Source organism: Meles meles, chromosome 21 (genome assembly GCF_922984935.1).
Source record: "Meles meles chromosome 21, mMelMel3.1 paternal haplotype, whole genome shotgun sequence".
NCBI lineage: Eukaryota > Metazoa > Chordata > Mammalia > Carnivora > Mustelidae > Meles > Meles meles.
In genome coordinates this window covers 6,846,995-6,867,619 of record NC_060086.1, presented here as the reverse complement: position 1 = coordinate 6,867,619, position 20,625 = coordinate 6,846,995, and the positions used below count along the sequence as shown (strand labels likewise).

General features: G+C 56.0%; 2 protein-coding genes across 3 annotated transcripts; one reads left to right on the top strand and one right to left on the bottom strand.

The window, feature by feature from the left end:
* Nucleotides 1–94: 94 nt before the first annotated feature.
* Nucleotides 95–11,003, top strand: LOC123934148. Its single transcript, XM_045994142.1, has 6 exons — nt 95–241; nt 494–577; nt 9,809–9,928; nt 10,275–10,369; nt 10,583–10,703; nt 10,793–11,003. The coding sequence occupies exons 1-6, from the start codon at nt 95–97 to the stop codon at nt 10,937–10,939; spliced, it is 714 nt and encodes a 237-aa protein (XP_045850098.1). The 3' UTR covers nt 10,940–11,003.
* ABHD11 (abhydrolase domain containing 11) lies at nt 10,956–14,343 on the bottom strand. 2 transcript variants are annotated; one of them, XM_045994343.1, is made up of 6 exons: nt 14,173–14,343; nt 12,857–12,992; nt 12,102–12,275; nt 11,758–11,928; nt 11,460–11,641; nt 10,956–11,248 (listed from the first exon to the last, which is right to left on the bottom strand). In XM_045994343.1, the coding sequence occupies exons 1-6, from the start codon at nt 14,322–14,324 to the stop codon at nt 11,116–11,118; spliced, it is 948 nt and encodes a 315-aa protein (XP_045850299.1). In that variant the 5' UTR covers nt 14,325–14,343; the 3' UTR covers nt 10,956–11,115. The 2 variants fall into 2 exon arrangements, with proteins under 2 accessions (XP_045850299.1, XP_045850300.1); XM_045994344.1 differs by lacking the exon at nt 14,173–14,343 and adding an exon at nt 13,179–13,431.
* Between the last annotated feature and the right edge of the window lie 6,282 nt (nt 14,344–20,625).

Here is a 20,625-nt window from a genome sequence, read left to right as displayed (position 1 = left end):
CGCCGGCCCCGGGCGCGCGCGGCGGGGTCGGAGCGCGGGGACCCGGTGCGCCCGGTGCCCTCGCGTGCCCCACGCCGCGTGATCCCTGCCAGGCATGGGGCCCCCGGAGCCCCCGCTCCCTCTCTCGCGCTCCGCCGCCCAGCAGCTCCGCCCTCGTTCTGGACCCTGGATCTTCGCCCGGAGCTCCTTCCATCCCTGGGGATTTGCTGGAGGTCGGAAACCCCTCGATTTTGTGGCCTTGGTACCTCTGGCACTCGCCCCCAAAACCCTGCTCCAGAGTTTCAGCCGCTGAGCCCCGACCCTTCTCACTTTCCCCCAACACCTCATCCCGACTCGGGCTCTGGCCCCTCTTTCCCCGGGATTTCCCGATTCCCTGGTGATGCTGGGTGACCACCTTTTTCCTTTAGTTTTCACTCCCAGCCCGATGCGGGACCCTTCTACCTTTGAGGAAGGGAGGTCTAAGCTAACGCCTGTTCTGTCCTTTTCCCTGCAGCCCCGACCCTGCGTGCCAGCCCCAGGCCGGAGATCCTATGTCTCGCCACGGCTGGGGGCAGCTCAGCCTGGGGCCCAGCTCACGGTAGCACTAATGGAAAGATCTCAGCCGTGTGTAGAGGGGCGGTGGGTGGGGGCTAGTCAGGAACAGATGCTCCTTTTCTAATCCGTGCCAGCAGCTTGTTATATGGCGGCCATATAACACCCCCCCTCCCCCAGCTGTCCCCTCTGTGCCCTGGCCCAGGCCCTCTTGACCTCAAGCCAAGCACTCCCTCTTCCTTTCCCCAGGGCTGCCAAGGTGTCGTTCTGGAGCTGGGCCAGTCCCCCCCCCCCCCCCCCCCCCCCCCCCCCCCCCCCCCCCCGCTGCCCAGTGTGTCTGAGCTTGGCGCTTCTCCCAGACTGTGGGCACAGGTTTGCTGGCTGGCAGACAGGCTAGAGACACTGTTCCAGCCATCTCTCCTTCCCTGGAAATCCGGCCAGAGACTGACTAGCTTAGATGCGGCCTGGCATCGGAGGCAGCCACACCCTTTCCAGCTGTCCAGACCTCAACCTTGAGCATCCATCCCACAGAGTGAGCGCTGGTGATGCAAAACCAGGCCTCACCTGCCAGAGGGATCTGCCCGGGCTTGCAGGGAACCCGTGGCGGCAAGGTGGTCCAGAGTGCTTTCCTGTGTGCAGGGCGAATGGTGGGGTGGGTCATGGGTGCACCCCCAGAGCCCAGTGTCTGGGCAGGAGGGGGAGACACAGCTCATGCCCTCAAAGGGCCCCAGGGTCACACCAAGCATCGCTTACTAATGTACATATTAAATGTAGCGTGAACAATGACTTTAAGACTGGATGCGTACCCTTCGCCTCAGACTCCGCTCTTGCTAGCGGTCTTACCCTCATTCAATCCTTCATTCAATTCTCAAACATGACCGAGCCGCTGTTTTGCACTTAAGATGTAATGTAGTGGGACAGACAGACACCGTTTCAGCAGGTGAGCGATTCTGGGTGGCTGCCTGGAGGCAGGGATTGCAGCAGGGAGTGGTCGAGAGTTTGGGACAGAGGAAGTGTGCCCAGACACGGGGGGTGAGGCCAGGAGTGTTTGCAGAACCTTAGACCTTGCTGTGGCCCACGGCTCTGCATGGGTAAAAGATGAAGCCGGCGAAGGAGGCCTTCCTTGAATGTTGAACTTTATGGAGCAGACAAGGAGGAAGGAATCAAGGATCAGACTTTCATTCCACGAGTCAAAAATCAGCGGAGCTGGGGCAACCGGGTGGCTCGGTCAGTTAAGCGTCCAGCTTTGATCTCAGCTCAGGTCTTAATCTCAGGGTGGTGAGTTCAAGCCCTGAGTGGGGCTCCGTGCCCAGCAGAGCCCACTTAGAAAAAAGTTAACTGAGCATCTACTGTGCACGGCCTATTCTAGATGTTGGAGACGTGGCGGAAGCAAGAGAGGCAAAAGTCCTGGCCCTCGTGGGGTCCATGTCTAGGAGAGGAAAGAGAGTAAATAGCATCCTTGCCTGAGATAACATGCTATGGGGAAGACGAAGTCGGGAAGAAGGGGGTGTGGGGTTTGAGGTAGGTTTCTAATTTCATTTTATTTTATTTTTAAAGATTTTATTTATTTATTTGACAGAGAGAGATCATAAGTAGGCAGAGAGGCAGGCAGAGAGAGAGAGAGGGAAGTAGGCTCCCTCCCGAGCAGAGAGCCCGATGTGGGACTCGATCCCAGGACCCTGAGATCATGACCTGAGCTGAAGGCAGCGGCTTAAACCACTGAGCCACCCAGGCACCCCTATTTTATTTTTAAATATTTATTTATTTGAGAGAGAGAGTGCATGGGAGCAGGGGGGAGAGTAGAGGGAGGGAGAGAGACAATCCTGGAGCGGACTCCCCAATGAGCAGGGAGCCCGATGCGGGGCTCCATCCCAGGACCCTGAGATCATGACCTGAGCTGAAATCAAGAATCAGCAGGCACCTGGGGGGCTCAGTGGGTTAAGCCTCTGCCTTCAGCTCAGGTCATGGTCTCAGGGTCCTGGGATCGAGTCCTGCATCCGGCTCTCTGCTCAGCGGGGAGCCTGCTTCCCCCCATCTCTCTCTGCCTGCCTTTCTGCCTGCTTGTGATCATCTCTCTGTGTGTGTCAAATAAGTAAATAAAATCTTAAAAATAATCAGGAGTCAGCACTCAACCGTCTGAGCCTGCCAGGCACACAGGGGTTTCCAATTTGAAATTTATGGTCCAGGAGGGCCTTGCTGAAAAGGTGGCATTCTTTTTTTTAAGTTTTTTGTTTGTTTGTTTGTTTGTTTCTTTTCTTTTCTTTTCTTTTTTTTTTTTTTTTTTTTAAGGAATCTCTATTCCCAATGTGGGGCTCGAATTCACAACCTGGAGATCAAGAGCCGCACACCCCACCAACTGGTCCAGCCAGGCACCATGAGAAGGTGGCATTCAAGCGAACATCTGAAGGAGGGAAGGGAGTGAGTCATATAGGTCTCTGGGGGGAGAGCATTCTGGGAAGAGGCAACATCAAGTGCAAACCATGAGCAGGGAGCATGCCTCGCCTGTTGGAGAAACAGCAAGGAGGCATGGATGCACGCCTAGCGGGTGAGGGAGACCTTAAAGGAGGTGAGGTCCAGACCTCTTCCTTCGGCTTTTACTCTGACTGGGATGCAAGCCACAGACACGGATAAGGGACGCGCGCCGAGCCAAGATCCATCTGGGACTTTAACAGAATTGCTCTGTTTGCTGGGTGGAGAAATCAGGTCTTCCTCCACGTACAGTGGGGGCTATGTCCCGATAAACCCACCGTGAATTGAAAATATCCTAAGTGGAAAACGCACGTCATAACGCCTAACCTACCCAGCACCAGAGCTGAGCCTCGCTGTCGGTCAACGTGCTCAGAACACTTACATTAGCCTGCAGTTGGGCAAAATCATCCAGCACGGAGCTTATATTATAATGAAGTGATGTGCTGAACGCTGGCCAGAGGGTGAGAAGCAGAATGGCTGGCTGGGCGCGGGGAGGGCTGGCAGCGCAGGGGCCCCTCACTCTTTGTCATTGCTGCTGGTGCCGCGACCCGGCATCACCAGAGAGGCTCGTGCCTCGTATCGCCAGCCTGGGAAGAGATCCAGATTCGGAATTCGGGATATGGTTTCTACTGAAGGCATCTCACTTTCGCACCGTCATAATGTCAAAAAAATCATCAATTGAACCATCTGAAGTCTACATCTGTAGACCGTGAAGGGCTTTGGGGAGGAAGCAGGGATGCCATTTAGGAAGTGATCGCAGTTGTGCCGGTGGCTGGGACAAAGGCGGCGACGGCGGTGATGGTGGTAACAGGTGGTCGTATTCTGCAAACGTGTTTTTAAAAGATTTTATTTATTTGACGGAGAGAGATCACAAGTAGGCAGAGAGGCAGGCAGAGAGAGGAGGGGAGGAAGCAGGCTCCCCGCTGAGAAGGGAGCCCAATGCAGGGCTCCATCCCAGGACCCTGAGATCATGACCTGAGCCGAAGGCAGAGGCTTTAACCCACTGAGCCACCCAGGCGCCCCTCCTCTGCACACATTTTAGAGGTAGAGCTAACTGAAGGAAAGAGAGAAATCCAGGGTGAGCGGAGTCTAGCTTTGACCCAATACCTGGAAAGACGGTGTTATTGCTCACTAAGGTGGGGGGGAGAACTAGAAAAGGGGTTGGTTTGGGGTGGGAGTAGATCAGGTTTTGGGGTTTGGCTCTCTTAATTTTGAGTTGCCCATCGGACACCGCAATGGGGAGGGCAAGTAGCCCATTGCCCACGTGATCTGGATTTCATGGGAACAGTCAGGGCTGAAAGCAGCCTGCTGAGGTAGTTCTCAGAGCATGGGAAGAGTACAGCGTGGAGGACAGCCTGGAAGTGGTGTCTAGGAGAGAGACCTTGACCTGGTGGCCTGGAGGGAACGGTCAAAGCCATTCAAGGGACATACTTAATATTATTATACCGTATTTCAATTATGAAAAGAATGTTTGTTGTAAAACATTAAAACAATTAGGGGAGCCTGGCTGGCTCAGTCCGCAGAGCATGTGACTTTTTTTTTTTTAAAGATTTTATTTATTTATTTGACAGAGAGAGAGAGAGATCACAAGTAGGCAGAGAGACAGGCAGAGAGAGAGGGAGAAGCAGGCTCCCTGCTGAGCAGAGAGCCCGATGCGGGGCTCTATCCTAGGACCATGAGATCACGGCCCGAGCTGAAGGCAGAGGCTCAACCCACTGAGTCACCCAGGTGCCCCGACTTTTTTTTTAAAGATTTATTTATTTATTTGGAGAGAGAAGAGGAGAGGGCTGGGGGAGGGGCAGAGAGAGAGGGAGAGACTCCTCCAGTAGACATAGCCCTCTAAGTCCAGAGCCCGATGTGGGGCTTGATCTCATGACCCCAAGATCATGACCTGAGCCAGAATCAGGAGTTGGATGCTTAAAGGACTGAGTCACCCAGGCGCCCTGGACATGTGACTCTCGATCTTGATCTTGGGGTTGTGAGTTCGAGCCGCACGTTGGAAGCTGAGATTACTTTAAAAAAGTAAAATACTATTAAAAGACATTAAAACAGTGTGAAAGATTATGAACTAGACGCAACCAGTGTTAATGACTGGGCACGTGCAGGTAAGGCCAGATCTGGCTCCGGAAGGAGGAGCAGACCCAGGGGGACAGGGGAGGAGTCCAGACCAGACACCCGTGAGCATTTCAAGTGCCCACCCAGATACCCGGGGAGACATGCAGATGGTCAGTGAGGAGTTCATGCGCCACGCCAGCTGGAGACTAAGTAGTCTGGCTTGGGGTGGAGATGACGCTGGGGGCCACAGTCCCGGGCGTGTGTGCATCCGTGTGTCTGTGTGTGTGTGTGTGTGTGTGTGTGTGTGTGTGTGGTTGGAATAAGAAACAAGGGCTGACATTGGAATGGAATGCTCCATGGCAGGAACTAAAATAAATACATAAAAAATAAATAAAATAATAAGTAAAATAATAAAATAATTAAAAAAAGAAAAACTGTTGCACAAGATGCCATAGGTCCCAGAGCAGCCACCTCCCTGGGATCAGGGACCACTTCCCAGAGGTGGGGCGTTTGAATTGGGGCTTGAGGGATGAGTAGGAGGTCGCCGGGCGGAGAAGCGGGGAAAGGCCTTCTGGGCCAACCGTGTGAACAAGGACAGGAACAGAGAGCAGGGCTTATTCCCCGTGGGAACAGGGCAGTCCCCGTAACACACATCACTTTGATCCATTCTTTTCTTTTTTTTTTTAAGTAGGCTCCACGCCCAGTGTGGAACCCAACTCACGACCTGAGATCAGGACTTGAGCTGAGATCAAGAGGAGGATGCTTAAGAGACTGAGCCCTCCAGGTGCTCCAGAACATTCTTTAAGGTGTGATGTATCGATGGATAGTCTGTCCAGACCAATGCCCTGTAAAGCCCTGTCCCTACCTTAGTCAAAAGGGCTTCTCTGTGGCATTCTGTGCTCTACTTGTTCAGGGCAGTGAGGGCTCCCTATCGCCCCCGGGAAGAGGACCCTGATACCCCACAATAGAGATTTTTAGTTCCTTTGTGGTCCAGCCCTGTGTCACCTCTTGGAGGCCACCTTCCCTTGAGGTAGCTGTGATTCCCGATGCCCACAAGGAATCTGCACTTGCCTTAGTTCCCCACGGCTGGGACACTCTCCTCCGTTTCCTGCCTCCTCTCCAGGCACCCGGCCCTTGACTTTCACTCCGTGCCCAAACAGCCGGGCTCTTGTGTGGTCCCGCAAAGACCTGTATTTATCCTGATTGTAGCACTTCTTGTCCTGTGTGGCTGTGGTTTGTGTTAGGTGTCTGTCTTCTCATTGGATGGGGACATCTATAGGGAAGGAACCAGGTCACTTCTAGTGTATTTCCCAAGGCTGGCACAGAAAGTGGGTTTGTGGAATGAGAGATGTTAGCACATGTGAATAAGCTGTGTTCCTATAAAGGAGCCCTGAGGGAAAAGCTGGGCGTTTGGGGGGGTCCTGAAGACCCTGGGGACAGTTTGGGGTTTCCATCCCGCACGCTGGAAGGGTTGGGGAAGGGGTTGGGAACTGCTGCCACCTGCTGGACATGACCGGTACTGCTTCACTGGCACCGTCTCTGCTGAGCACCCGTGTGTCCAGGTTGGGATGATGACAGTCACCACCTGTCCTCCAGAAGCCCTCACGCTGGTGGGAGAGACACCTTGACAGTGACAAGACAATGATGGGGGAGTGCAGGGGTTGTAGGGGTCTGGAGGAGGACGAGGAGGCAGCTCTTACAAAATTTTCCTTTCTGTTGCTCTCTGGCAGGCTTTCTCGCCTCTCTTGGGATGTGTTAGGGCCATTACTATGCAAAGCGCTGGTCATTGTATGAGCGACCTTACTTAACCCTTCCTGTGACCCTACTGGAGAGGTGACCCATTAGTTCCATGTCAAAGATGAGGACGATAAAGCTCAGGGAGGGAAGCACAAACAAGGTCACATACAGGTAAGCCCCCCAGCCCCCTCCCAGCCGGCAGCTCTCCTTCTCACTTCCAGCCTCCGCCACCCCAGCGCAGCATCTTTTCCATCTTCCAGCTCAGCCCTGAGGCCTGAGCTCAGCCATCCTGGGGAAACAGGGGAGGAGCGAGACTGGACAGGGGCAGTTGGGGCATGAACCCAAGATTCCCCGGAGAGATTCCCAGACAGACTCTACCAAATAAATAAAATCTTAAAAAAGAGAGAGAGAGAGAGAGAGAGAGAGAATGTGAGCTCCATGAAGTCAGGGGATTTTGTCTTCCTGTTTTATGTCCACCACCTGGAAACACACTTAGAACATAGCAGGTACTCAGTAAATATTTGTGGAATGAATGACGCGCTTAATGACTGTAAAGCTCTTAGACATTTGACACCCCAGTGGCAGCCAGGGCTACGCCTGAGGATGGCTTCGGAGTTGAGGGTGGGTGGGGGGAGCCAGTCCCCGCAGAAGCCAGGCCCCCATGAGAAGGGCATCCATGTCAGAGGGAGCACCATTGTTCCGGGGGGTTAGCGGCATCCAGGAAGACTCAACTAATTATGAAATGTACTGCAGACAGCTGGAGAAAGAGGGTAAAATATGGAAAGCTAGGATGAGCCTGATGGATGGGAATTCAGGTTTAACAGAGAACTTTCTCTTAATATATGTAAATTCTATTAGATTCTCCAGAGAACCAGAACCACAGGATGAACACTGGGAAAGAGTGTTGTCGTTGTTTTTTAAAAGATTTTATTTATTTATTTGACAGAGAGAGGCAGCAAGAGAAGGAACACAAGCAGGGGGAATGGCAGAGGGAGAAGCAGGCCTCCCGCCAAGCCGGGAGCCCCATGCGGGACTCGATCCCAAGAACCCAGGATCACCACCTGAGCTGAAGGCAGATGCTTAATGACTGAGCCACTCAGGCGCCCAGACAGAGAGAATCTCAAGCAGCCTCCATACTCAGCCCAAGCCCAACGTGGGGCTCGATCCCAGGACCCTCAGATCAGAACCTGACCCGAAATCAAGAGTCAGACGCTTAATGGACTGAGCCACCCAGGCGTCCCCATTTGCGAACCACTGTAGTAATAATTAATCCGGGCAAGAAACATCGATGGATGTTGAACCCTATGGGTGACGGGGGGGGGGGGGGTAAGGGAAAAGACGTGTCATAGTCTCAAAGTACCTCCCTTCCCCCGTGCTTATTAACTGTGGTCAAGCGCTCAGCATTGCTCCCACCAGTCATGGTTCCAAACGATATTAGGAAGGAGAACACAGCATCCTTTCTGTGATGTCTCTGCCCAAAGTGGGTTAACAGTGGTCTAATCATAAAGCAGGCGTGGACAAGCCCGAATTTGAGGATGGTCTACAAAATAACTTCCCTGTAATCTTCAAAATGTCAAGGCCATGAAATTCAAAGAAAAGCCACAAATTGTTCTAGACCTAGGGGGACCAGAGGGATGCGACGGCTGGGTACAATGTTTGATACCGTATTAGATTTTTTTTTTTTTACCCTAAAAAGATATTTTTTTGGACACTGAAGAGCAGTTTTGAAACTGTTTAGAGATAAAAGTTAAAAGAAATGCCTTTCTCCTGACTGACTCCTGCTGGCCTGCAGGGTTCATTGTGGACGAGCTCCCAAGGGAACTTCCTGTGACTGGGTGGGTGTGACCTCCTGTGACCTCCTTCGTGCTCCTACTGTTCCGGGAGCCCCAGACACTCTTTTCTGATTGTATCTGTGCTTCATCCCTGCTGGCCTGGGAGGTCCCTGAGACCAGGTCCCTGGGCCCCGTCTGGATCACGGCACAGATCAGACTCTCAAAACACAGCGACTGGGGCGCCTGGGTGGCTCAGTGGTTTAAGCCGCTGCCTTCGGCTCGGGTCATGATCTCGGGGTCCTGGGATCGAGTCCCGCATCGGGCTCTCGCTCGGCGGGGAGCCTGCTTCCCTCTCACTCTCTCTGCCTGCCTCTCTGCCTACTTGTGATCTCTCTCTGTCAAATAAATAAATAAAAAAAAATCTTAAAAAAAAAAAAAAAAAAAAAAAAAAAAAAACACAGCGACTCTGTCTCAGCAGAAGGGTGTATCTGGGGCACAGTCCGACCTCACCTCTTTGCCTGGGGCTCAACCAAGGAAGCTGTTGGTCTGGCTGGTGGAGGAACCCGTGTCTCAGTGGCACCCACGAGTCATGCCTGGCGGGGCGGCCTGGGAGAAATATTTATATTTAAGGCAGAGTTGAGGATCTAACCCCCTGAACATGACCTTGCCGAAGAGGCTTCTCAGTGGGACAAATTCTCTTATACCTTTGATGTCACTGGTGCGCTCGGTGAGCATGCAGGGTGGGGGATGGGGGTGGGGGGTGGGGAGAGATGGGGGGAAAGTTGGGGGGAGGCCTAGGCTACCTAGACGACCCCTTCCCGACCCCAGCAGACGCCGCCAGGCTCGAGGATCAGAACGCTGGGGATCCTGGAGGAGTAACCGGCTATATTACTAGGAAGAATGGACATCCCAGATGTTAGGAGTCTACAGGAATGGTTAGGCTTTTCCCCTTCTGTTTTCTGCTGAGCTAAGATCGGCCATATGCGTGGTTGATGCCAAGATGCCAGCTTTTCGGGATGGGGTGCTGGGGCACCTACGCCTGTCCACCTGCACAATGGTCCTGGCTCTGGCCCTCGGTTCTCATCTCCCGGCGTGGGTGGAGCGCCCCCTTGTGGGGACGGACGAGTGTGACGGTACAGGAAGGGCCTGAGGAAGCTCTGGGCCCCGCAGGAAGGTTCCAGGATCCAGGAGGGGAGACAGGGGCCCAGCTGGCCGGCCGGCCAGCCCGGGGCGGAGCCTGACAGGGAGTGCCTCGCCCGGAAGGGAGGGCAAAGGGCTACGTAGTCCGCCTGCCCCACCCCACTGACAAACTGACAAGAGTTCTGGTCTCTAGGCCACGCTCTCTGTCCCGGGGCCATAGAGGGGTAAGTGTCCTTCTGAAACCCCCCTTGTCTCTCTCCTGCGGTTTGGGTGGGAACTTCTTTCCTCCCTGAGGGTCCAAACTCCCTGTCCCCTCTGCTTAGCTTTGTGCCAGGCAGGGGCCCCAGCTGCCACCCCTCAGCGTGGCCCAGTCCCCCTGCATTACTTTCAGAGGCCCGGGAGAGGCGGTGGGGGATGGGATGGGGGAGGAGGCAGGAAGAGAACTTTCCAGACCCCTCCCCTGCTGACATTAGCGTCAGAGCCCAGGGAAGGGCAGCCGGGCCCAGAAGCGGGACACCTCATCTGGACAAGCTCTAGATCCCCACTCCCTCCTCTGTCACCCTACAACAGAGCCCAGAATCCCAAGTGGCTGGAGCACTGGGGGACGCCCAGACAGAGCCCTCGCTGGACCAAGTCCTCCAGGAGCGGGATGAAGCCATTGCCAAGTGAGAGGCAGATGCTTGCGGGGGCGGGTGTTGGGAGGGCAGTGGGTGGCTCACCCTCAGGGCTCTGTCCCGCTAGAGGAGAGCAGGTGAGAAGTCAGGTGTTCCCGCAAGCAAAGCCACGGACGTGCTCACCCTGTCACAAGGCAGGGGGCTGTGGCCCCGCCACAGACGCGCGGGGTGCAAGCCTCGTGCTGCTCTCCCCGCCACCTGCAGGAAGCAAGCACTGGAGGCCGAGCTGGACACGTGCAAAGCCAAGTTGCGCGCCGTGGAGGCCCAGCTGCTGGAGGTCCTGGAGGAGAAACTGAGGCTGAGGCAGGAGGTGGAGGCCTGGGAGGTAGTGTGGGAACGCCAGCGGGGCCAGGGAGCCATGGGGAGAAGGGAAGGGGCACAGGGTTGGCCCTGAACCTGCTCTCCCGCCCCCAGGAGGACATGCAGCAGCTGGTGAGGCAGCGGGTCGAGAGTCAGCTGCGGGGAGAGTCCAGGGGCACTATGGGCACCCCCCTGGGCCCCCGAACTGCGAGGGTCCCCTGGGTCCGGTTCCCCCTGGGTCGGTGGGGACGCTGGTGGTGACAGAGCTCAGCCCGGGACCTCGGCAGCGGTGTCTTTATTCATTAAAGCTTGAGGTCTGACCACCCCCGTACCCTCACGCTCTCTCGGTGCCCGCCGGGGTCCTTTTGCGCAGAAACATGGAGTGGGCCGCAGGGCCTGGAAGCCAGGGGTTTCCTGCTTCCTCTCGTCAGCCGCTCTTAGGCCAGGAAGCCTCGGATGGCAGTCACAAAGTCCTGGGGGCAGTCGGCGTGCACCCAGTGGCCGGCGTGGGGCACAGTCTGCATCTGGGCCCGAGGAAAGAGCCGCCTGATCGCAGCATGGTGGCCGGGGCTGCCCGTCGGAGAGAAGGCCGCGCCGAAGGGGTCAGAGTGGGACGTTGGGGAGAGACAGAGAAGCAGAGCAGGGAGACGAGAGCACATGAGCCCACACGCCCAGGGGCATTTCTGAATTCTCAGGCACCCCCTGCCCACACCGAAGCCCTCCCCAAGGGAGGAGCCCTAGGCTGGGACCCCTCCCACCGCGGCCGCTGAAACTGACTGACCGCACGTATGTCGAGTTTCCACCCAGGAGGAAGAGGGCTGGCCCAGGGTAAGATTCTGGTCGTGGTGGGAAAGCCATGATCTTGTCCACATGCTGGGCCAGTGCTTCCAAGTTCACCCTCCACACGAAACGTCCATGGGCCTCCACCAGGTTGGTGAGCAGGAACTGACGCTCCGCCAAGTCCTGGAGGGGGTGGGTCGGGTAGTTGGGGGAGGGGAGTGTCCGTGTGAGGTCTGGGGCTGCCACTCTTCCCGCGCCGGGTCCCAGCCCACACCACCACCCAGGGACGGGTGTGTTACTTGGATAACAGTGCTGAGCTGCTCATCGGCCAGCTTTCGGGCAGAGGAGCGGGGCACCCCATCTGGGATGTCTACAGCCCTCATGGCGGCCATGTAGGATGGGAAGTTGGAGCTCGGTGTGGTCTCCACTGGGCTGATGTCCACAGCAATCAGGCGTTCTACCAGCTCCGGCTGTTTAAGAGAATCACACTTGGGACCAGCCCTACGGCACACTGAGTCTCGGGCAGGGTTCCCAGATCCTGAATCTGGCCATCCAAGGCCTGGCTGAGTCCCGGGTCGACTGCTGGGTACTCAGGGTCCACACTGGATGCGGGGGAAGCCCCGTACAGGGAAGGCTCACCCACCCTCTGGAGAGCCAGCAACATGGCCGTCTTGCCTCCCATGCTGTGGCCAATGAGGACGCAGGGCACGAGGCCCAGCTGGAGGAGGAGGTCCCGCAGGTCCTGGCTCATGGCCTCGTAGCTCATGTCGGGGCTGTGCGGGCTGTCACCATGGTTCCGCGCGTCCACCGTGAGCACCTGCGGAGTGCGGAGAGGGCGGGCAGAGCTGGCATCCGTCTTCAGGGCAGGGACAGCCTAAGGCATGGCATTCCTGCGGGCTGGGGGGCGTAGAGAGCCTGGGGAAAGGTCGTGAAGTGGGAAAACGGCCCCGATGGCCAGAGGGCCCAGTTCTCAGACCTAGGAGGCCAGATGGAGGGCCTGGGGGTTGTCTGCCAGAGAAGAGAAAGCCCAAGGAGCATGACCCTGTCTCTGAAGGTCTGGCCTGGCAGGGTGACCACCCAGAGAAAGCAGGTGCCAAGAATTTCCGCCAGCCGGAGCACAAGGACCGGCTGCTTCCTGCATCAGGTGGCAAGTTCCCTGTCATCCCTGGGGGACGAACAGGGCTGGCCCCCATGACCACTGGACCCCTGGACAGCGGAGCTCCGCGTGGAGCCCGCGCACGACAGCTCTCACACATGAAGGACTAGGTGGGGGCAAGCACGAGCATGACCGGGCTCCACCTAGGCCCCGGTGTGCCGTGCAGCCTCCATCCCTTCCCCAGGCCGGCTTAGGGAGACGGGCCACTCCTCCGCGGGGCCCCGCCTCTCCCGGAAGCTCACCCTTCGGCCGGTCTGCTGGGCGAGGGCCTTGGCGACCGAGCCGAAGTTGGTCTTGGAGCCGAAGAGCCCGTGCAGGAACACCAGGGCCGGGCGCGCCGCCTCTCCGTCCAGAAGCTTGTAGGACAGCAGCACCGACCTGGAGGGAGGCGCGAGGGCGGTGGAGGGGTCTAAGCCGGCTGGGGAAGGGGCTCCGGGGAGCAGCCTGGGCGGGGGCGGGGGCGGGGGCGGGGCGGGCGCAGACGGAGGAGGCGGGGCCGCCGCCGCCGTCGGACTGACCGGGGAGGAACGACGGACGGCCTCCCACATGGCGCCCTTGACTGACCTCGGCTCAGCGCCGCTTCGGCCACTGCTGCTGGGTGCGACGGGCACCCTGGAGAAGCTGAGGCTGCAGGGGCCGAGCCCCCGAAGGGGAAGCCTCCAGGAGCGGGTCCCGCGGAGCATGCCCGGGAACAGTTACCGGCGCTCACGGCCGCCTGTCCCCCTCGCTCCGCCTCCCGCCTTCGCTCAGGACCCCGCCCAGTTCGACTGTAGCTCCGCCCTCTTCCTCGCCCACCAGCACGGACTACCCCGCCCTCGCCCTCGTTTCCCTACGTAATCCCAGGGTACAGTCTGTTCCCCCAGCTCCGCCCCCTACGTCATTACGTCATCCCTTCAGCCTCCGCGCAGGCAGGCGGGAGAACCGCCCTTGACCACGCCCCGGGCGGAGCCACCTTGTTCCCTGGTTACGCCCTCGCGAAGCTCCGCCCAGCCTCTTCCGGCGTCGAAGCCTCGTGGCGGATCAGGGTCTTGCGGCGTGGGAGTCCCATCCCCGCCGCTCGCAATGTCCCGGATTGGGGGCGCGCGCTTTGGGCGCCGGTGGGGCAGGTCCTTGGCGAGCAGAGGACGCCCTGCCTTGGCCAGCACCCGCCACGCCCCTGGCCTGCTCTTCTGCCTTCACGCACCGCCTTGGGTGGGCTTCAGACTTTCAGTGCCGCGGGCGGGCGCGGAGGGGCGCCGGGAGGGGCCCTCGTCGTCGGGCCGCCGGCTTGGGGGCGCCGTGCTGCCCAGCCAGGGCCCAGGCAGGCCGGGTGGTGCCCCTCTTCCCCATCCTGAAGTCCTCGACTGGAGAGGTCATCTCCAACCACCCTCCACGCCCGCCCTTTGCAGATGGGGAAACTGAGGCACACGGCTGCACAAGCGGCAGAACCAGAATCGATGATGAGACTTTTTTTTTTCTTTCTTGGTCCGTGTCCCCCACCACCCACCCTGGCCATCCTACCGGCTCTTCCACCCATGCTTCCTATGAACTCCCCAACCCGAACACTGCATCTACACACCGGCCTTTTACTTTCCAGCCCCAGGGCTCCCTCTGCTGGCTGCTGCGGGGCCTTCCGGATAGCCAACGGCCCAACTCCTGCACGGCTTTAGAGGTCCAGGATAACTGCCACCTCCTCAAAAGCCTTCCCGGATTTCCCCAGTTGAACCTCATCTCTTCCCCATGTTCTCAAAGCTGGCTTTCTCTGTGTCCACCGCAGGCTGGGAGCTCCTGGCGGACTGGAGACACGTTTTTGTTGATCTGGGGCAAAGTGCACTAGTAATCATTTTACTGAATGATTGTGAAGAGATTCGAGGCACTTGCTGAGGCTTAGGTGAAGGTCCACCTAGGGCCTGGGTCAGTGCCCTTTGCAGGAGATGAAATCTGGACCAGCCAGGCCTCTCCCTCCTCAGGGCAGGCCTGACGGAGATGCATCTGGACTCCAAGGTGTTACAGATACTTTGCCCAATAAGAGGGCTCCCACCTTGAGTCAGCCTGGGGAATGGCAGTTGTTTTGTTCTGATGAGAGAAGGGCTTTGAGGTCACGGGGGACGCTAAGCACACCAGGTGGTGTGATGATTTGTTGCCAGAATAGTCGTTAGGGGACTGATGAGCACATCCGAGCCCTGGATGGGGGCTGGACCAAGGCATGGGAGGGGTCCTTGGAGAAGACATCAAGCAGGGTGTTTTTCTAGAATTGGTGGATGAAGGGGCAGGGGGTAGCCATAACGTTGGTGATTCAGAAGCTTAATATTCCAAACGTGGTATTAAACCACCCTCCACCTCCTCCCCAGCTGACTGTCTAGCCAGCAACCTGAGCCTGGCCCACGACTCTGGACCATCTGCTCAGAGACCAGGGTCTGTGGCAGAAGCAGTCTGGAGACATTCCTGAGACCTGGCCAAAGCCCCGTCATGTGGCTGGTTAGGGCCTGGGAGCAAGCAGAAAAACCAGTTGGCTTGAGGTTTCCACTTCAGAGCAAGCGCTGGGGCCTGGGTAGGGGTTGTTGCCACCTGGGAAGGACTCTGGTGTTGGTGTGTTGGGGAGGGGTCAAAATGGGGGCTGCCCACCCTTCCCCAGCTTGTTTAGGAACTAACTCCTAACTGGTTTGTGAGGGTCTCTCTCTTGGGGGGGGGGGTGTCCCGCCCTTGGTTGGGGGGGAGCCTTCTGGAGCCCCTGATATGCTGAGGTCCTGTGGGGGAGGGGACAAAGGGGTGTGAATGAGACCGCCCGGGGAGTCTTGGTTCCCAGCAATCTGCTCCCAGCCGTCCCCAGGTCCCTGTGAACTGGCAGGGTGTTGTCATCCTCATTTGACTGCTGAGAAAATGGAGACGCGGGAGGGGAACAACCCAGCTCCAGCCGCTCAGCATGTGCGTGGCCCAACCCGAATTCCTTCCCAGGAATCTGACTCCTAGTGCAGTGCTCCCGGTAGCCCCCGCCCTTCTGGCTGGGAATCCGGGGCCCCGAAGGGGTGCGGCCGGCGGCGGCAGGGACACTGCGCCCCGGGGGCGGCAGCGGGGAAGGGGTTAAGACGGGGAGGCGGACGGTGTCCCGTCGCCGCACCTGGCTCAGTATCGGTCACGTGGTCGGGGTTTCACCTGCCCCGCTGAGCAGGGACAATCGGGCCGCTTGTTTCCAGGTAGGTCGCCATGGTGACAGGAGTGTGCCAGGGGAGGTCAGCAGGGCAAATTCCTGTCTGCTGGCCGGGTGGGGCCAGAGTGTCAGTCGTGCCTTGGCGGGGCTCCCAGGAGACCCCTGGAGGCTTCCCCAAGGGGGGCCCGCTAGGTGATTCCCCGCCCAGCCTCCTCCCGTCCGGGCCACTCCGTCTTCTCAGATTTGGATCCTGTGTTTTTTAAGCTGCGGGGACTTTTCTGTGCATTACCTTCCTTAATCCCCGTTGCAGCCTTTCCCACAGGGGCATGGTAATCCCGGTGCCTCCCCCAGACTCACCGAGCACTTCCAGAACGTTCCCTCTTTCCTTCATCCCATCAAAAATAACAGCTACTTTGGAGAAAGTGTGGACCTTTCTAGACACAGCCATGAGCAAGACGAGAAACTCAGGAGCCACACAGCAGTGGATGGTGTGGAGTACTTTTCTTCTTCCTAGCAGGTGGGGGAGGCCCCTGGGGCCCTCGGTAGAAGGCAGGGAGTGTGCAGGGCCCAGAACATCTCTGGGCCCCCTCTCTGCCACCTCCAGGCCCCCTCCCCACGTTCCCTCCCCTCTGAGATTCCCACCAGGCCACACACCTTCATGTCCTGCTTGGCTCCCCTCACTCCTCTGCTCCAGAAAGGCCCGCAGGTCCTGCTGGCTGCAACCCTGTCGACACTTCCCCACCTCCAGACCCATGTGCACACTGTACCCCCAGTCACAGCCTCCTCCAAAGCACAGATCTTAAAGTACGGGGGTGAGGAGTCGGGTTGGCGGGCTGGGTGGAGTGGGTGGACCCAGCCCTCTCCAATCCCCTGGGAAAAACACCAACCTGCAGGGGACACTCCGGCCTCCCCTGCTGGGACCCTGTATTTATTGAGCACCTACTATGTGCTAGGCACTGGGTTTCCAAGGATGACCCCAGATCCACTCACAGACCTGACAGTCTGGCGGGGAGGATACCAACGGATGTGTAATCGCATGCACAGTAAATATGCAAAGGAAGGCGGAGAAAGGAGGGGTGCCTCTGGCCCTGGGGCCAGGTAGTGCCAATGCGCAGAAGAGATGCTTGAATGGAGGTCGGAAAGATGAGTAGGAGTCAGGGCAGGTGAAGGGCTTGCAATGCAGGAGGGTGTTCCGGAAGTTGGGAGCACCACGTGCGATGGCAGAGCCCTCCCCTCTCCCAAGGCAGAATCTGGGGAGTTGTTTTAGGTTCATTTACCCTACCTCCCCTGCCGCCACCCAATCCCCCAGTTACTATGGATTTTTATCTTCCAAATAACTCTGATATCCATTCTCTGCTGTCCAAATCCACGACCCCATCCCTTTCCCGGGGTGGCCAGCTCCTTGTCCATTTCCCTACATAGTAGTCAGCGTGATCTTTTCCAAACATATAATGTATTTCTGGGTTCATCTAGTTGGTTCCTTCCTACATCTTCCTGCTTTTCCGTGCTCATTGCTACTGGGGATGCATGGGGCTGACCCAAGAGTAGAAAAGCTGGTTTGTGTGTTTTAGGAGCTAAAGCCCTTAGGGGAAGGGAATTCCTCTGCAGAGACCAGAGCTTGGCCCAGAATGGGAGGGGCGTCTGTCGCCCACTTCTTGGCTTCTTGGCAGGCTCCCCAGAGAGGAAACAGCTCAGGGGTCTGCTGGGCTGGCAGAACCATAGACAGCTTGCAACATTCTCGCAGGTCCCAAGCCCAAAGCAGACAGAGTACCAGGACCGAAGAGGCCACTCAACCAAGATGACAATGTCTCAGCGGTGACCACTGTTTCCTGAGGGCTGGATATTGTCCAACCTGTCCTTCTTCCAGCCACCAACCTCCCCTCCCCCCATCCCAAACAAATTTGGGCCTGCTGAATATCCTGGAATTGTGGCCCCAACCCAGGGGGACTGAAGTTCAGCGTGACTCCCCGTGCCGGGGCAGAACCGGGCATCACAGAAATCATGGCATTGTATGTCTAAGTTTAGAGACTGACTTTCATAATTGTGATAATACCATGCACATCCGTCTGCAACTGACTTTCTTTTTAAATCAATAATCCAATAATCCATTCAACAAATATTTACTGAACACATGCTAAAGCCAAGTATGAATTTTTTTTAAAAATTATTTATTTATTTATATATTTATTGAGAGAATTCAAGGAGTGGAGAGGGCAGAGCCCAACTTGGGACTCGATCCCATGACCCCCAAATCAGGACCTGAGACGAAATCAAGAATCAGACGCTTAACAGACTGAGTCACCCAGGTGTCCTGATCTTTCTTTCTTTCTTTCTTTCTTTATTATTTTTTTTTTAGATTTATTTATTTGACAGATAGAGATTACAAGTAGGCAGAGAGGCAGGCAGAGAGAGAGAGAGAGAGGAGGAAGCAGGCTCCCAGCTAAGCAGAGAGCCCCACGCGGGGCTCGATCCCAGGACCCTGGGATCATGACCTGAGCTGAAGGCAGAGGCTTTAACCCGCTGAGCCACCCAGGCGCCCCACTGATTTTTCTTTTTTTAAATGCCAAGTATGAATTTTAAAGCTAGAGATATGGCGATTACATGACTCTGTTCCTCAAGCAACACAAAAAAACCAAAACCCCAAATCCCCAACTTTTCTATTCTCCATTAGGGGGGACAAGCTGCAAAGAAATAAACAAAGAAATAACTGTGTAAGTATAAATTGTGTAAGTTCCGTGAGTAGTAAGTTCCGTGCTGTGTTTGCTAGTAATTGGAATTGGCAGAATTAAGTAGGATGGTAAGGAAAGACCTCAGGTAAGGTGATATCTGAAGGATAAGAAGGAAGCAGTCATGTGAACGCCAGGGGAAAAGTGTCCTACACAGAGATAACAGTGTATGCAAAGGCCCTGCGGTGCACAGAGAAAGCAAAGGGAGTAAGGCATGAGGAAGGTAGGCTGGAGGTGGTCCAAGCGGGAGCCTGGAAGGGAATTTGATTTTTATTCTAAGAAAAATGAGAGCTGGGGAAGGGTTTAAGGAGGGACAGGCATGCATTTTTATAGGACTCTTTGGGTGCATAGTGGAAGATGGAAGGACAGACTGAAGGGCACATGGGGGAGGGGAAGGAAAATCAGCTTGGATACTACTGCGGTTGTCCAGTTAGGACACGATGTCCACTTCTGGCTGGGAGGTGGCCATGGAGGTAGAGAAAGGTAGATTGCATATATGTTTTGGAGTTAGAATCAGCAAGATTGGATGAAGAATTGGATGGGTAGTGAGGACAATGGGGAGGGAAAGGAAGGGGTCTAGGACAACTCCTAGGTTTCTGGACAGACCACCTGGGCAGGTAGTTGTGCTGTTTACAGAGCTGGGGAAGGCTGGCGAGGAACTTTCCACCCCCTACAAGCTACTAGTAGGGAGGGACAATCTAGAGTTTTGTTGTTGTTGTTGTTTTTAAGATTTTATTTATTTATTTGTCAGAGAGACAGAGAGAGAGAGCAGAAGCAGGGGGAGTGGCAGGCAGAGGGAGAAGCAGGCTCCCCACTGAGGAAGGATTTCCTGATGCAGGACTCGATTCCAGGACCCTGGGATCACGACCCAGGCAGAAGGCAGATGCTTAACCGACCGAACCACCCAGACGTCCCACAATCTAGAGTCCTACTTGACGCATGTTAAGGTCGATTTGCCCGTGAGATACTGGTAATAGTCAACATTTGTTGAGTGCTTACCGTGTGCTAAACACCGTTCTAAGTGCTTTATCTATTTACTGATTTCATCCTCATAAGAGCCGTATTATTTTATTTGTCCATCCCTCTTTAGAGCTAAACGCATTGAGCCACAGACATGTTAATTAACTGCTCACCATCCCAAAGCTTGGACACTGCAGGGCCGGGATCCAGTCCCAAGTGGCTGGGCTCTGGGGGCCACGCCATTGTTAAACACTGTGCCCACCACCCCCACGGCACTCGAGGAGGCAGCTGGACGCCTGCATGGGGAGCTGGGAGGAGAGGTCTGAGAGCCGGAGGGCGTTAAAGCCGTGGGAATGGGTGAGACAATCAAAGGGTTCACCAGAGCATCAGAAGAAGAGAAGAATGCCCAGGAGGAAAGATGGAGCAGTGGCAGGAGGAGGGCTGGGGGGGGGGAACGGCGGGGAGGGACTGGTCCCAAAGGGCAGGGGAACTGAGGTTCTGAGGAGGAGGAAGCAATCACCTGTGTCAAATGTTGCCGAGAGCGAGTAAGCTCTGGATAGAAAAGTGACCGTAGGCCATGGCAACCTGGAGAACACTGGGGACCTTGCCAAGAGCGGCTTGGAGTGCTGAAGGAGTGGGGGCAGGAGCAGACGGGAAAGGCTGGTTGGCACGTGGGAGCAGAGGAAGCAAAATCCTCTGGGGTGGTCTTTGTTTGGAAATGTGAAGTCAAGAAAACTTTTTTTTTTGGCAAGAGAAAGAAGGTATTTCTTTCTTTTCTTTCTTAATTCTTTTTTTTTTAAGATTTATTTATTTATTTATTTATTTATTTATTTATTTATTTATTTGGCAGGCAGAGATCACAAGTAGGCAGAGCAGAAGGCAGAAAGAAAGGGGGGAAGCAGGCTTCCTATTGAATAGAGAGCCGGATGCGGGGCTTGATCCTAGGACCCTGAGATCATGACCTGAGCCAAAGGCAGAGGCTTAACCCACTGAGCCACCCAGGCGCCCCAAAGAAGGTATTTCTGAGGAATATTTTTTGATGTCAATGCAGACCTACCTTTTTTTTTTTAAACACCTTTTTATTATGAAAAAATTTAAACATATGTGAAGGGATAAAATGGGGACCCTACTCTACCTAGTACCCAGCCTCAACAATGATCAACTCCAGGTCCGTCTTGTTTCGTCTATACCCCATCTA